Source organism: Dermacentor albipictus, chromosome 5 (assembly GCF_038994185.2).
Source record: "Dermacentor albipictus isolate Rhodes 1998 colony chromosome 5, USDA_Dalb.pri_finalv2, whole genome shotgun sequence".
Taxonomy (NCBI): Eukaryota; Metazoa; Arthropoda; class Arachnida; order Ixodida; family Ixodidae; genus Dermacentor; species Dermacentor albipictus.
Window position 1 is genome coordinate 134,657,241 of NC_091825.1, and position 12,638 is coordinate 134,669,878.

The 12,638-nt window shown below is 42.7% G+C and overlaps 1 protein-coding gene across 7 annotated transcripts in view; it reads left to right on the forward strand.

The window, feature by feature from the left end:
- Positions 1-12,638, forward strand: part of LOC135921272 (organic cation transporter protein-like) — an 84,395-nt gene that overhangs the window by 69,223 nt on the left and 2,534 nt on the right. For all 7 annotated transcript variants that reach the window (XM_065455587.2, XM_065455588.1, XM_065455586.1 and 4 more), the window contains exons 9-10: positions 1,556-1,737; positions 6,143-6,282. In XM_065455587.2, the coding sequence (XP_065311659.1) occupies positions 1,556-1,737; positions 6,143-6,282 (322 nt within the window). The remainder of the gene's footprint in view (positions 1-1,555; positions 1,738-6,142; positions 6,283-12,638) is intronic.

Genomic DNA, 12,638 nt, shown 5'->3' on the forward strand with positions numbered 1-12,638 from the left:
GGAGAAGGAAGGTATGTACTAGCGAAATCTGCTAGAGTTTTATTTTGTTCTTGGCACCCTTGTTTCCTTTCACGTCTTTTTGTCCGTTAATTGTAAACTGCCTGCAATGCTTAAGTACCTAATTCTTCCTGAGAGTATGTAGTTGTAATACAATCTTAAGCAAAAGTTCATCTTGAGTTCGACCTTCATCGTGCGCCTAGTGCCACTTTGAAGACATGCAGCCGCAAATTGCAGCAAACCCACCGCGGTGACTTTGTGGCTGTGGTGTTTTGATGCCGAGCTCGAGGTTACAGGTTTCATTCCTGGTCACAGCAGCTGCATTTGGATGGGGATGAAATGCAAAAATGCTCATTACTACATTCGGTGCATTTAACAGAACCCCAGGTGGTTCAAAATTAATCTGGAGCCTTCTGCTTGGTATCTCTCATAGCCCCAGTGTTGCTTTGGGACGTTAGAGACAATTAATCCATCAGTCAAACTTGCAGCGAGATGCACTGCACTTCACTAATAATTTTCCGAGCAGGCACTTATACACTGTGGAACTAAAGTATCGTGTTTACTCGAATGTAGGTCGGACATGTATATAGGTCAACCCCTATATATTGAATGCACCGAGAAGTAAAAAAGAAAAAGAAAAAAAAATTTAATATAGGTCAAACCATAGCCAGTATTTAGTACAACAAAAGACTTTGAACATGACGCACCATTATTTATGGTAAGCTCGGCTACTAACTATCGCTTGTCGATGCCACAAGCTGCATCCTCATTAGAACTACCAGAGAGAAGTTGTCCTCGTCAGATGTTTCACATGCAGCCTTGGCACCTTAAGCAGTGTCGTCCTCGGTGCTGTCAAGTGCATTGGATATGCAACGTTTCTTAAAGCCAGTCTGAATAATCTCCAGACTGGCTTTATGGCGAGTGCAGGGGAGGAACTCCGTTAGCCCCATACATTTACTAGCTTTGTTCATGAGTATAGGTCGAGATTCTTTGACCATAAATATGGGTAGATTGCTCATTTTTTGGTAACATTTCTGAGGAAATAAAGGCCGACCTATATTTGAATAAACACAATATATCAAATGGGAATGCCATCATGTTTCTTCTGAATTCTAGAGTGAATATCTCGAAACTGGTAGTAGTCTAAGAATACTTGCTAGGTGGACATGCCTCAAGCACTAAACAGCTTCAGTTCTGAGGTTGAAAGATGTTTCATAAATTAATGAATTACAAAATTTAGTTAGTTAGTTAATTGAAGAGCTGATAAGTGATTATCATTCAGATTTATGTGTTCGACAGCATGAAAAAAATTCAGCACTGAAAAGATGGCTTTTGTAGCTGCTGCACCACTTCTATGAATTGTTTAAATGTCTCCTGAAATTCTTGGTTATACATTCATCAAACTATACCTATCTAACGATTGTGATGTTTACCTTTGACTCATTGCAAGCACTGGAACTAGTTCACATAAGCAGCTTGTCACCATAGCCTCTAGGCTCTGTCAGCGAACATAACCTCATTGAAGGATCTGATTCTACCCTCTCTTGCATGCTTGCAGAGACCCTCTGGCTGAAGATAACGTTTGCCATGATCGGCAAGTTTCTGATCACTGCCTCCTATGGTATCCTGTATGTTTACTCGGCCGAGATCTATCCAACGGTGGTACGCAATGTCGGGGTGGGCTCGAGCTCTACCATTGCCCGGTTTGGTGCCATCATCGCCCCTTTTGTCAAGGAGCTGGTGAGTGGAGCCCCATCCATGCATTTAAACATGAGAAGTGCACTCTGATTGTGAACTGAAATCAACCTCAATGATTCTGGTTTGGTGCCACAGGGCTATGACTGTTTGAGGCTTGCATTTCAATGCAGCAGCAAGCTAAATGCCAAAATGTGTCACAAGCTGTTTTGAAACAAAAAGATTCACAGCTATCATTGCTATGCTCAGTGCCACCTGACTTTGTCATATTTTGCTGCTGGTGTGAAAGCCAAGCAGCATAAGGAATTAATGAGACGGGAAGAGTAGATTTTGCTGTTTCATGTCATATCCTTTGCTTTCTCTAGCTGTCTGCATTTATTGAGCCTCATTTTTTTATACCTCTTGCCCCCTGCAAGCAGCATGTGTTACATTTGACGAAGAGCTTGCACTGATTATTTAACGCATTACCGCTTCAGGTCTCAATGCAACAGAAGAAGTACGTTGTAGCCCTTAACCCTTGCCTTTGTCGCACCACTGTCCACAAGGAAACTACAGTTAAACCTCGATATAACGAACTTCAATATAAAAAAATTTCACTGTTGCCGCAAACTATTACAGTGGAACCCCGTTCATACGTTTTTCACCGGACCGCGAAAAAAAAACGTAACAGCCGGGAAAACGCAACAGTGAGGAAAGGTCCGAAAATTAATGAAAACAGTGCAGCTTTGCCTTGAAACAATTTATTTCGACATCAAGTGAGCTTAGGTCTTAAAAAAAAATCGAGAATGGTCGATTGCCGTTTTTTCCGCTCGCTGGAAAACGCCACGCGTTTCTCGATGGCCTGGAAAGCCGCATTGCTCTGAGCGTCGCTTTGTGGTGCGACGTACCTGCGAAGGAGGTCCAGAGCCGCGACAGCTTCTCCAAAGCTTGGGTCCCCCAACTTTCCGGAATCATGCGGCTCGTGCTCCTCATCGTCACCACAGTCTGAGGCTTCACTAGCAACCGAATCTGCAACTATCTCGGCAGTACTCCGACACTCGGACGTCACGACAGCAGCATCCACGGCGACGTAGTCGTCATACGTGACTCCCGTGGCACCCAGCGCATTCAAAGCTTCACTCAGCTCTTGATCTTGAGAGGCTGCTTCCGTCTCTTCAGCTTCCGTGGCAGTTTCCTCTCCGCCGTCCATGCAAAAGCCACACCGCACGAAGCAGTGCTGTGCAGTTGACGCGCTCACTGCAGTCCACACTGAAGTGACCTATTGCATAGCGTCCAGTATTGAAACGATCGTAGGCTGCTGTCCGCGATCAATACGCACCAGACAGCGCTTTACGATGGACTTCCTGTACGAGTGCTTTAAGTTGATTACGACGCCGGCATCCAACGGCTGCAAGTGGCTCGTAGTGTTTGGAGGAAAAAAAACAAGCTTAACGTTCCGAAGAAACGACGGGTCTTTCGGGTGGGCAGCACAATTGTCCAGAAAAAGGACAACACTCCTGCACTGGGAGTCCATCTTGTTGTCGAAGTAACGAAGAAATTCTTTGAACAAAGAACCCGTCATCCATGCACGACTGTTGCTTTTATAGTGACATGGCAGCAGGCGAATGTTCTTTAAGCACCGTGGGTTTCGGTATTGTCCGATTACCCACGGCTTCAGCTTGTCCGAGCCATCCATGTTGCAGCAAAGGAGCACCGTCAATCGCTCTTTGCTGCATTTGCCTCCATGGCATGCTTCGCCCTTCAGGTTTAACGACTTGGATGGCTGCACCCGAAAGAAAAGACCCGTTTCGTCGGCATTGTATATGTCACGAGGCTCATGCCCCTCAATTATGGCAGATAGTGTGGCCTTCCAATCATCGACTGTTTCCAAGTTTACACTTGCTGCTTCCCCGGATACCATCTTATACGCAATGCCGTGCCTCTTCCGGAAACGGTCGATCCAGCCATTTGACGCCGCAAAGTCACCGATGCCCAGTCGGTCGGCTATTTCCATCGCCTTCTTGCGCAAAATGCTGCCGTCGAAGTTAACACCGGCAGCATGAGCTTGTTTAAGCCAAGTAAGAAGTGACTCGTCGAGGTTTCCATACTTGGCGCCACAAGCCTGCTTAGCTTTCGGGCCGAAGAGCGCGGCATTCCCTTGTATCTCGGCACGCTTCGAGACGATGCTGTTAAGCGTCGAGGGTGGCAGACCAAGATCCTTGGCGATGTCGACTCTTTTCCGCGCTGGTTGCCTGTCGACTGCATTGAGAACATCCAGCTTTTCCTCGAGGGAAAGCGCCTTGCGCTTGCACGACGCCATCAAAGGACGACAAATCGCTCGCAGTGTTAGCGAGGCCCGACGAGGCATAGGCAGCGTAGGTGTTGACGGGAGGACACGGACGACTCGGATGGGTTGAACCTCACAAACAAGAAAGACTGGATTAGCGAGGCCTGACGAAGCGTAGGCAGCGTAGCTGTTGACGGAAGGACACGGACGACTTGGATGGGTTGAACCGCTTAAACAAGAAAGACTGGATTGCTGCGGGCCCGCGGGTTTTACTCGTTTCGGCTGACGAGGCAGTGGCCATCTAGTGGCAATCCCTCCAACTCGCGTGTGGCTTTTTATGGCCTCTGAGATTACCCACGTGCGTGCAAGGGGGGTGATCTCGGAGGCCATGGTCTTATAGCTAATTCCGTAGCTAAGTCTGGCCAAGACTCGTCAAAATGGCGGTTGGCGCGCGTTGCCCGGCCGGGTTCGGGGTGCCAGGTTGCGACGTAACATGCGGGAACGTTTTCACAGCTACAACGTAACAGCGGGGTACCCAATACATTGGATCCTATGGGAGCTATGCCGTGACCGGACGAAAACGACGTAACAGCCGGGAAAACGCAGCAGTGAGGAATGTAACAGCGGGGTTCTACTGTACCGAGAAAATAAATGGAAACTTCCGTGGACACAGATGGTCAAAGGATTAAATTACAAGCGGCTTTTCGCAAATGCACCTTTCAAATCGCGCGATGTGCAAAAAGAGCAACCGCCGAAATGGAGTCGCATCATGTTCCTTATAAAGTCCAACTGCGATAGGATCCTATCGCGCCCCGCGCACTGTGTGTTTTAGGTAAGAGTGAAAGCAGGCAAGAGTGAAGACAAGAAAGTTGATGGATTCATGAGTGCTGCTTTCCCACGTGAGGGCGAAGGGAAAGAGGGGAGCGGAGCAAGCTTGCGAAAACACGATCTAGCGTGCATGAGGGGACGTAGTGGGAGGCATGTTGGGCTGCGCCTCGGTTTTCGGCATGCGCTTTGGCCGTGGCTAAGCATGGCTGTAAGCATGGCTGAGCGTGTATACGCCGCCGTGCACCCTGCTTCAATGGTAATCTGCCGCACAAGCGAAGAATAAGCATGCCGAGACAGCGTGGCGTCATGTAAGCTGTCTTCCCACGTGCTTAGTAGTGGAGGTTGCATAATCTTGAGATTCGGTGACTCGTTGGAGCGAGAGGCAGACAAAGCATTCACTCTCCACTGCCGGCGCTTTCCACAATAGTGTTGTCCCAGTGCGGACCGCGCTATCAGCTATTTGGCCGGATTGCACAGGAAAGTGTGGCTGGCTTTGCTTAATTCGTACCACCGATGTGAAGATATCGTAGACATGGCATCGTATCATTCGTCGCTGACTCCCAAATTATCAGAAGGAATGGTTTCCTTACTCAAATTCAACTTTTTTCGATTGCCCTATAATTCGGAAAATTATGCAGCCCTGTTCAGTGTAAGATAGATCGGTGTCTATACTTATATGCACAAAAAGTCGAATTTCAATGCAACAAAGTTTCGTTATAACGAAGCAAATTGCCGATTTTATCTGCTTCGTTACATCACAGTTTAACTGTATAAACCAGCAACAGGGTGAATGACAAACGACAGGCAAAGCAACTTATTATTGGGAAGTCTGAGTATGTCTGTATCTTTTACAAAGATGCGCTGTAGCTGTAGTATTATGCTCATCTGTGTCAACCAACACAATGCTGTATAGTATGTGCATCTTGTGACTGATAGCTCCCTTGTTTCATTGATATAATTGTCATTAGTACACAATATATGATCATCACTTTACAGTTGTTTCTTATTTACAAGCTTCTCAGTTGACCTGACATCCACTTAGCTGCATTACATCTATCAAGTAATGTAAAAAAAAATATCCTTCTCTCCCTCCCCAACCAACATACTCCATGACACATTTATGTTTCACTTTGTTTATAAATTGGAAATATTCGATATTTAATGTTCAAATGTTATTTTTCTCCAAAATTTATATTCATCTTGATTTGAAATTTTTTCTATTCGAACACCCCTATTTGAAACACAAGTACCAATACTCAATTTGTACTCAGGATTTCGAAGGATATTTGTACACACTTGTTACTTAGGGAGGCTCCATTACATTTGCATATTTTTTTTCTTTTGTACGATGCACAGGGTCATGCTACGCATGAGAGCGTGCCATTTGGTGTGTACGGGGCCATCTGCATCTCAAGTGGCCTTACAGTGCTTTTATTGCCCGAGACCCGAGGGGCTCAGCTGCCGGACAGTGTGGTTGAAGGAGAAGAGTTCCTAGGGTGAGTGTCCACTAGTTGCAGAATTGCCTGATGCATAAGAAGAGTTGAGGAAACAACTATCCAAAGCACCAAGGAAGGTACAAGAGAACAAGTATGGGAAGCACAGTGCGGTCCATTCTTAAAGGGAGAGAGAAAAGTTTATTAAAAGAAAATGCAGCCTCCTGTTGTGCTTCCAGTGAAGTGCCTAGATTAGGTTGACAGTTTTGCTCCTCAATTGGTATTACTGCAAGATGTATGTGGGTGGATTTCCTGTGGGCAGGGCAGATTTCTTGCAGAGAAAATAGGCTAGAAAATGTTCCATATCACATGGTGAGCTGCGGCTGGCTAACCCGCATCGCAAGTGCCACAGGTTGAGTCCAGTGACTGGTCAAGGTATTGGACAAGTTGCTCTTAAACAATCTTAAGTTAAAAAAGAAGCACTCAGTCAGTGTTTGGCTACCAATTACAGCTGAATTATAACCCAAAGGCATGCAGACTATGTTTTAATGACAGTATTGAGATGAGGCGGAATGCAAAAGCACTGATGTACATTGGGTGCAGACTCCTGATGGTCAAAATTAATCCAGAGACCCCACTATGGCAAGCGTCATGATCATATTGTGGGTTTGGCATACAAAACCCCAGAATTCTTCTTCTTTTTTTTTAATGCATAGATATCAGCCTTATGCCTCCTGTCAGTCCTGTTGTGCTTCCAGTGAAGTGCCTAGATTAGGTTGACAGTTTCGCTCCTCAATTGGTATTACTGCAAGATGTATGTGGGTGGATTTCCTGTGGGCAGGGCAGATTTCTTGCAGAGAAAATAGGCTAGAAAATGTTCCATATCACATGGTGAGCTGCGGCTGGCTAACCCGCATCGCAAGTGCCACAGGTTGAGTCCAGTGACTGGTCAAGCTATTGGACAAGTTGCTCTTAAACAATCTTAAGTTAAAAAGGAAGCACTCAGTCAGTGTTTGGCTACCAATTACAGCTGAATTATAACCCAAAGGCATGCAGACTATGTTTTAATGACAGTATTCAGATGAGGCAGAATGCAAAAGCACTGATGTACATTGGGTGCACACTCCTGATGGTCAAAATTAATCCAGAGACCCCACTATGGCAAGCGTCATGATCATATTGTGGGTTTGGCATACAAAACCCCAGAATTCTTCTTTTTTTTTTAATGCATAGATATCAGCCTTATGCCTCCTGTCAGTCATGTTTTTCTCCCAATAATGTGGAAGTGTTTCAGTTACATTGGCTCTATTGCCAGTTAGGCGTTCCCTTGAACTGTGGACCGTATTGTGCATAAGGCCTCTTCGTTTGTCTTCTTCGTTTTTAGTTTCATTATTCTTTCATAACTTATAGGGCTTTATGGGGCAGAAATCTGACAGTATGTTCTAATCAGCTGTCAGGGCAAAGTTATGGCCACTGGTGGATTCAGAAGGTTGTGGGAGTGGCTTGAATACCAGTGGCTTGAATACAATGCCAAGAAAGCAGGTAACTGTACTTTCTTCAAGAATTTATTCTTTTACCTTTAATAATATTGCACTATTATACAAGGATTTGTTTCTTCTAAACAGACAGAGCACACATTAAGTGGTATTTAAGCTTTTATGACCAGAATCTTTTTTGGTCCTATATCTATATTATCATTTTTCAGCAAGGTAATTGAAAAATTATTCGTAGTACATTTAACTAGCTATTTCACAAAGTTCAGTATATTGTCATCTAATCAATTTGGCTTTCGATTTGGTTACTTAACTGAATTAGCACTCATTACTTTAACTGATCATCTTAAAACAGCCATTGACACAGGTAAGTTGGCTGGTACCTTGTTTATGGATTTTTTGAAAGCTCTCGATTCATTAATCATGACATACTTCTTGCTGAACTAAACACTGTTGGCATATGTGGTCCAGCCCTTTCCTTAATTCGCAGTTATTTACATGATCGAAAACATGTCCTCTCTATTTCTGATACTCATTCTTGTACCAAACTAACTAACATAGGGGTTCCACAAGGCTCAATACTAGGACCAATTTTATTTCTCGTGTACGTCAATGACCTTCCAGAACACATTAAACATTCTAGTTGTATTTTATATGCTGACGACACAACAGTTTATTCTTCCAACACGTGTTTGAAATCGCTAATATCTTACCTTATTGCTGATGTGGCTAAAATCGTTAATTGGTGCAGAGATAATATGCTCAATACTAATGCTACTAAATTGAAATTTGTAATTTTTTCATTCCTGCAAAAAAGTGTACAGGAGAAGCCATGCATTAACATTGGTCCGACTGCTTCAGGCTCTTGACCATGCCATGTTTCTTGGAGTAGAACTCAACAATCATTTGAAATTTACAACCCACATATCATTACTAACCTGTAAAGCAGCATATGGTATCAGAATACTAATCAAAGTCCGCCCCTATTTTCCTGTACGTATATTAATTTCACTCTACTAAGCATTTCTTCACAGCCACATCTCTTACTGCATTTCTTCTTAAGGCAATACATACGTAACTCACTTAGTGCCCCTGCAGCACACACAAAAACAAGCTTTGAGAATAATCAATTATAGCCATTTTTCATCTAGTACCTTGCCATTACTCCGCGCATATTATATTTTGTCAGTAGCAGATTTAAATAAGTGTTCTCCTGGTGTCCTGACGTATAACTTTTGTCGAGGAGAATTGTCAATTTCGTTGATAACTAAAGACTAAACCCCACATTTCACTTGCACTCGATTTTCGCACCATAATAACTACCTGCTAACGAAACCAAGGACTAACTAGGGCAAACTTACTGGAAACTTTTTGGCAACATCAATATGGAATTCACTACCGCCCTCCATTAAATCACCTCCTTCCATTCATTTATTTGAGAGGAAACTTCGTCGCCACTTGTTGGGAAAGTGATTGTGGTGTTTATTTTACGCTTCTCTATGTGGAATATTATTCCCAGGATCTTCCTTTTGTGTTTATGCTTTGTTATTACCATGACTTGACTTTCCTGACTTTTTTTGTTAATACTTTTTGTTTTCATTGGATTGCTACTGCTGTTAACCGCATTAAGTGTACTTTTTTCTATGTATTTATTGTTGGAAGTCCCTCCCCAGTCTTTGACTATGGGACCTCCTAGAGTTACTTTTTCTGTACAAAATTTCAATCGCATCAATAAACTGAACCTGAAACTGAATAATATCTGAACAGACCCTTCTTCTAATTTGCAATCTTCATTGAATAGCTGCACATGCCGGGTGCTTGTCTCCTGTGCATGGTTTCATCACACTTTCCACGTCAGAAGACGAGCAAACTGCTCTTACGCACTGATTTCAAAAATGACGGTGCTGCCACTTATTTGCATGGTAAGCTTCCCCACAGAAAAGCATGGTTTCGCAATTGTGAAAAGGGTCCATTGCAGGCAAAAATGTTTGGACAGGTAGCGCAACTTTCCATTCTTACTTTCAACATAAGCTGTTTGACTTTGAAAGCAAACCATCTTGCATCTTAGTGGCCGTTTGCAGAATACTTAGCGCAGCATAGGCAAAGCCTACACTTTGTGCACCTGAATGGATGCAGATGGGTCAGGTTCTTGATGTGTTGAGCTTTGTTGCCAGTGTGAGATGTGATGACATGCTGACACATATTATTCAGCCAACCACTTATGTCAGATCCTGCCTTTCTCTCAGTTAAAGAGACACTACAGACCAACACTAAGTTGGCTTAATCTGATAAAGTCTTTCTTCAAGGCTCAACTGTCTCTGGCCTTCAGAATTCGTAAACTTAATAACTTCGTAATCAGTAAGCCATTAGCCAGTCTTAAGCAGATGCTGGCTAAGTCTCTTGACGTCACGAGGAACTAGAGTAGGAATCTGAGACTCGTCTTTTGTTTTGGCATCTCTTCTTGCTTACCAAGACTCTTTTATCAAACCAGCTTAAAGGGACACTAAAGTCAAGTACGAAGTCAGCGTGGACTGCTTAAATGCCATTCCAGAAACCTCGCAACGCTTGTTCCGTGCCAAGAAAATACTTAGTTTACAAGAAACTTGCATCTGAAGGGTCCGAATACCTTTTTCAAAATTCAAAACTCCCGCTACCTGACCAGGGGAGTGGTGACGACGCATACACCGTCACCACCTTTGGCTGCCGTCAGTGAGTAATACGGCACCCGACAGACAGCGGTATTGAGCCAAGACAGAGCAATGGATTCACCGCTGCGGCTGCTTTTTGGTCGAGTGGCGTAGACCGTTCGGGCATCCTGCGACATCACATGGAAGTTGAATTCTCTGCTACTTGCAGTTTGTGTGAGTTTCGCGAGCCAGAAAAACCAGTTCAGCACTGCGTGATAACAAAACTACTGAAACGCAGAAGCGTGGGCGGCACGGAGTCGAGCGATGACTAAACCTGTCTACTGCACTCACCGTCGAGAGCGCCCATGAACATTGTATTCACGACATGGCCGCAGAGCAGGCAAGAAACCAAACATGGAGTGAATGCGCACATTACAAAGTTTGCTTCTCGCACATTTTAATCATGAGAGACTTTCCATCAAGAGTGCAGCAGACTTCAAAGTAAGAACTAAAAAAGAAAGGCAGAATTCTGGCTGCGGCACCCTTGTCTGTGAGGTTCGAATTGAAGAGAAGGGTCCAGTCTATGGAGCAGGACACTTGATTAATTATCTTTGGTCCTAAAATAAACAGGCATGGTCTGAAATCTTTGAGCTCATTTTTCTCAGTGTGCTTTTTTTGGACAAACAAAAACTTTGGGAAGACTGTCATTTCCAAACTGCTTCACCAAAACCTGCTTTCAAGGTAATTTTTGGGCTTAAATCAAGAACAACATTAGGTGCTTTTTTTATATTTCTAAATTTTTACTAGTACAAAAAGTTACTACATATTTGACGTATAATGACAGCAAAAAAATTGAGCTTAGCCTCAGTGATGGCATTGTTACAGATATGTAATGAAAAACGCGCGACTAGCCTTATGCTGCAAAATAAGCCCCCTAGAAGATATCTAACAAATACAATTAATTTGTCTTCATTATCATTGAAATAATAGTTTTCCTAAGGGGACATGCCTAAGTGGTTCGTATGACAGCCATAACTTCTTTTCTATTCTATCTGTATTAATGAAATTTAGAACATGTACTTAAAACAAGAAGATACCTAAATCTATAAGTTTGTAAATTATAAATAATTATAAATTATTATAAATCTATAAATGCAGAAGTGTGCCTTGCATGTCAATAAATCTTGTTGAAAGAGAATGCCTGAAAATTCAGCGTGTAAAAGTTTGTATGCTTTTTTAGCTGAAAGCTTGAATATTCCCTTCGAGATCTGCATTTTACACAGAACGGAAACCTTGCCATCTGGTGTGAGCGTTTTAAATGTGCATATAAGGTGGACACTGCCTGCAGACCATCCATCACGCTTCTATTGGCCTGATGAGTTGTTCCAGTCAAATGTAGGCACTATAATAATGCGTAAAAGGAAGAGTTGGGTACACATTTTCTACGGATTAACTCTTAGTATGACGGTCTGTCATATGTACCTATATACTTCACAAATACTTAGACAGAAATCGCCTCGTATAAAAAGTTTATGGTTAAGAGGTAGCTTGAGCTTGGGGCCAAGTTCAATTTCCCTATTCAAATACGTGTAAAACACAGAAATGCTTTCGTGAGACAACTGCTGGAGCTATTCGAATTAATTAATTTTATTTGTTGTTGTTTTTGCATTTTGAAGAAAAGTTACACTTTAAGCAGCTAGAGCAAGCAAAATATTGATTTAGGGCTTCCAATTTCTTGTTACAAAAATTGGTGGAATTTTATGAGTGAAAAAATTGAAACGCAGTTTATAAGGTCTGTAAACCAAATGTGTTAAGGTATCTTAAGCAGACTAGCTTTATATGTGAGTTTACGCCTTATTCAATCGTTACAGTGTGTACGAGCATTTTTCAATTGCCCTACTCGCAAATTAGATGTATATTTCAGAACTGTGTAAAAATAGATCATCTTTGTACACATTGGATGCATTATTAGTTTACAGAATTGCGATATTGTTCTTTCATTGCTGAGTTATAGTTGTAAACTTGGTACTTGATTTTCTTGCAATTTTAATGTATTTTGCTAAGTAAAATTTCTGGCATAAATAAATTTAAAATTCACTTCCTGCAGTTAGTGACTTTTAACACTTTCCTTTTACTCCAATGAACTTCATTAATATCAGTCTATTGTTTGCAGAAAAAATATGATTTCTTAGTTTCCATACATATAAATAGGAGCTTCCGAGCTAAAGCTCCCTTTTAAGGTTGAGAGTAAAGATATTAAAGGTGGTGAGATGTTTCACACAATGCAGCAGCCTTTATT